General features: G+C 41.1%; 1 protein-coding gene across 1 annotated transcript; it reads right to left on the reverse strand.

Moving 5' to 3' along the window:
• Positions 1-276: 276 nt before the first annotated feature.
• CCL20 (C-C motif chemokine ligand 20) lies at positions 277-2,627 on the reverse strand. Its single transcript, XM_040567383.1, has 4 exons — positions 2,339-2,627; positions 1,959-2,073; positions 1,082-1,159; positions 277-794 (listed from the first exon to the last, which is right to left on the reverse strand). Exons 1-4 carry the CDS (start codon positions 2,418-2,420, stop codon positions 767-769), a joined length of 303 nt encoding a protein of 100 aa, XP_040423317.1. The 5' UTR covers positions 2,421-2,627; the 3' UTR covers positions 277-766.
• Positions 2,628-3,534: the final 907 nt, after the last annotated feature.

Raw genomic sequence — 3,534 nt, forward strand, 5'->3', positions numbered from 1 at the left:
CCTCAAGTCTCATTAAGATGAGATTGAGCTAAAAACAAATCATGTTAAGCAAAAGCTCCATATATAGCTGCCATATGGGTAAGAGGAAGGAATTATATCCTATGGAGTTCACAGCTACCCACCTGGCAAACAAAGACAACCAGGTGGACACTGGCTTTATCAGGGGTTAATACACTTGAGTAGTCATTTCAGCTGGGGCTCATGAGCAAAGGAATTTATTTTGAGGGAAAGTCACCTTTTTCAATTACAAAAACAAACATACCACACAGAGTGCAGTTTTTAACATTTATTTTTAACTCCAGTTTCCATTTTTTCCACAAGCAGACTTTAACAGTTGTTCAAAAAGTATTATAATACTAACTACAGTTAAAAGGAACATTTTGGGACAAGAAAGTGCTAGAGAAGTAACAAAATAAACAGAATAAATATCCTTTACAAAGGTTTACACATGCTGAGCAACACAAAAATACTATGCAATAAACCTAATACAATTCATATTCTGTACAACAGCTTAAGGTACTCTTTACTAAATAGTACACATGTCATACTAGTAATACATTAGTAAACATAGAAACTTTAACAAAATGCTTAATTCAAGCAAAACAGCGATGCAATATGAATCAACAAGAAGTTCAACGGTTCCAAAGAAGCCAGAGATGGTGGTGAGTAAGCACACAACAGTGTACAAGACGACGATCTCAACCAAGAGGTTGAGCCTAGTGGTTCTTCAGCCACGACTGCATTTAGTTCCCTGCTGGAAACCATATCACATTGACATCTTCTTTAGCTTGTGGCTGTTGAAAAGAACAAGAGAACACAAATAATCACCTCAGACATAGATCAAAGACATGTTACTCTCTCCAAGATGTAGCACCTGCTGAGAGAATAGGTCAGGTAGAAAAAGGGGCATGTGACATGACTGTCCCTGAGAGGACTCTTAAAAAGGAGTAGCCATGTCTGACAGGAGATAGAAAGAAAAACCAGTTCGGAATTGCCATCAGAAGCTGCCTTCAGGAGATGTTAGAGAAGAACTTTTATACATGCTCTGTTTTCATCAACTTAGTAGTTTTTAGATTCTTACCTCAGGAAAAGAAGGTGCTTCTTCACCCAGCCATCCTTAGGATTTACACAGGCTTTCAATCCACTGAAGGTGTGGAAACTGGAAAAGAAATAATGATAGAGATCAGTAAATAATCATTAGAAATCCCTGCTAGTAAGGACTGTGAAGCTGCATTTAATCAAAAGCATGCACCATAGTTACTTTACATAACGAAGAATAGAAACTGCTTTTGTAAATGCCAGTTCAATATGGGATGCTCCACAACCCCTTCAATACTATACAAAAAAAAAATAATAATAATAACCCAATGAAGCTTAAATGTAATAGCTTCAGTCTCAGGAGCCATTTCTTGCACCATGAAATGTTCAATTTGTTGTAACTATTGAGACAAAGAACTTTGCTAGGTGCAAGAAATAACATATAAGACTAAAGAAAACAGTTGCTGTTATGTTAAGGTGAGAGATCATTTGGGGGGCTAAAACCTCATGGGAAAAATTATGATCTTTGTGAATTAAGAAAAGTCTCATTTGCATGTTACATGGTTTATGTGTCTGTTAACAAGTTTTGTCAAGGAAACACCCTGTATTGACTAGGTACCCTCAGCTGGATATCAAACACATCCTTGTCTGCACAGGTGATTCCTAAACAAATCTGTTACGTAGATTGTACAGTTGTCCTATGAGTTAGCAGTCCCTATCAACTACTGGTTGGATATTTTCTATACTATCACTATATGCATTTTATTTAGTTAAATTGACTTTTGGAAAAAAAAAAAAAAAAAAGAAAAAAAAAGAAAAATCACACTTCTAGCATTCAAATCATTGATCCTGCCCCAATAGGCATCCTAAGGTTAATACATGACAGTCAGAAAAACAGGATCATCTGAAAAGCAACCTACATGATCGCATCAATATCGCAGACTTCACTGGAGAGCTGTTCAGTATAACCCTTAATGGCCCACCGAGGCAGACGGGCTTTGGTATAAGACAGACAGCAGTCCTGGTTGCTTTGTGCTGGAATTAAGGGGAAAAAAAATGTTAATAAAACCTATTTGGATCACATTTCCATGCTGTCTAGTCCCCGTCCCCGTCCGTCCCCAGCTCCCGCCCCAGCTATCCAGCTCCCCTTCAATAGAGAAGGAGGATTAGGCAGTGTACTTTGCTGAATTAATCCCCTTCTCCATCATCCTGTGGCCAGCACGCACACCCTGGCGTGGCTAGCATGGTGCAAAGCAGCCCAAGAACTGCATCCTAGGGCGGAGTGCCCGAGCACACTCACCTTGGGAGGTACTGCACAGCAGCAGCAACAGGAGCCCAAGCAGAGAAGCCAGGACCAAGCTCTTTGTGCTGAAGCCAGACATTTTCACTCTAAGCCGCAGCTGTGCTCCAGTGAGTGCTCTTTCACTGCCTGCCTGTCCTGCCAAGCTCGCCTCTCCTCCACCTGCTTATAAAGCTGCAGCGGGAGCCACGGGAATTCACACGCGGGCGGGTTCCACTATCATCACTGGGTTTCCCCACGGCAAATTCCATCATGCCCAATACAACCTCAGCGCTCCTTCCTGGTGCTATAACCAGAGATAGCAGCGTGCTGGGGAAATTTTTTTTTGTTGTTTTTTAAAGTAGGTTAGAAGATTCAGCCAAAAAGAAAAGGAAATAAAAGGTTGTGAGGTAATGGTTCTGTGGGTGAAACATGTATTTTTAGGGGTAGGAGTGTGGGTTGTGAAATGAGGAAAATCAAATGTAGGTAACTGAATGTTACCTACCGAAGCTGTGTCTTTGCTGTGCTCTATTTTAATAAGCACATTGTGGGGGTAGAGGGAGATGGGCCTAGCCCAGACAGATTCATTTCAATGTATCCTCTTAGAAACTGGGTAACTATCTTTAATGATGCCAAAAGACTATATTAATATTTACTGGTTGGCCAACACAGTAACATCAGACTTTCCAGATGACTGCTTTGCGAGCTGTAGATTGTAATACTGGCGAGGCCCACATGGGCCAAGTATTCATGGAAATGGGTTTTGTTTAGAGTTTCTTCTCACTGTCATCACTTTTTGCCTGTTCGTTACACATCTGAACTATTTCATTAGAAACAGACTCTATACTGTTCCAAATGCATTGATGCTGCCTCATAAGCCACAGTTGTATCTTGTTTGCTCCCCATTCCGTACTGCACCCAAATATTGTTACTCCTGAACATTCAGCTAAAACACACACACAGTCTTAAAAGGGCCTCTCATGGCTCAGAAGAAACCCATGCAGAGAGATTATTTGATCGTACCAAGTGCACTGTTTGAGCTGCTACTGAAGGCTGCTATTTCCAGTACCATTCAGTGACCCCTGTATAACAAATGTGACGGCTGCAGGCCATGTCCTGTTCTGCTGCTGTACACAGGAGCTGTTACCAGCTCCAGGTGGTTATAGAGTAACCTGAGCTTTAAGTAGCTTCTCTTAAGTTAGAGCTCAAGGACGTGG

Source organism: Cygnus olor, chromosome 9, assembly GCF_009769625.2.
Source record: "Cygnus olor isolate bCygOlo1 chromosome 9, bCygOlo1.pri.v2, whole genome shotgun sequence".
Classification (NCBI taxonomy): Eukaryota; Metazoa; Chordata; class Aves; order Anseriformes; family Anatidae; genus Cygnus; species Cygnus olor.

Excerpts from the sequence above, each read along its gene's own strand:
- CCL20 (XM_040567383.1), bottom strand. The coding sequence starts at position 2,420 with ATGTCTGGCTTCAGCACAAAGAGCTTGGTCCTGGCTTCTCTGCTTGGG. Across the intron at positions 2,074-2,338 it reads GCTGTGCAGTACCTCCCAAG|CACAAAGCAACCAGGACTGC; the intron begins GTGAGTGTGCTC and ends CCTTAATTCCAG. Across the intron at positions 795-1,081 it reads AAGCACCTTCTTTTCCTGAG|CCACAAGCTAAAGAAGATGT; the intron begins GTAAGAATCTAA and ends TCTTTTCAACAG.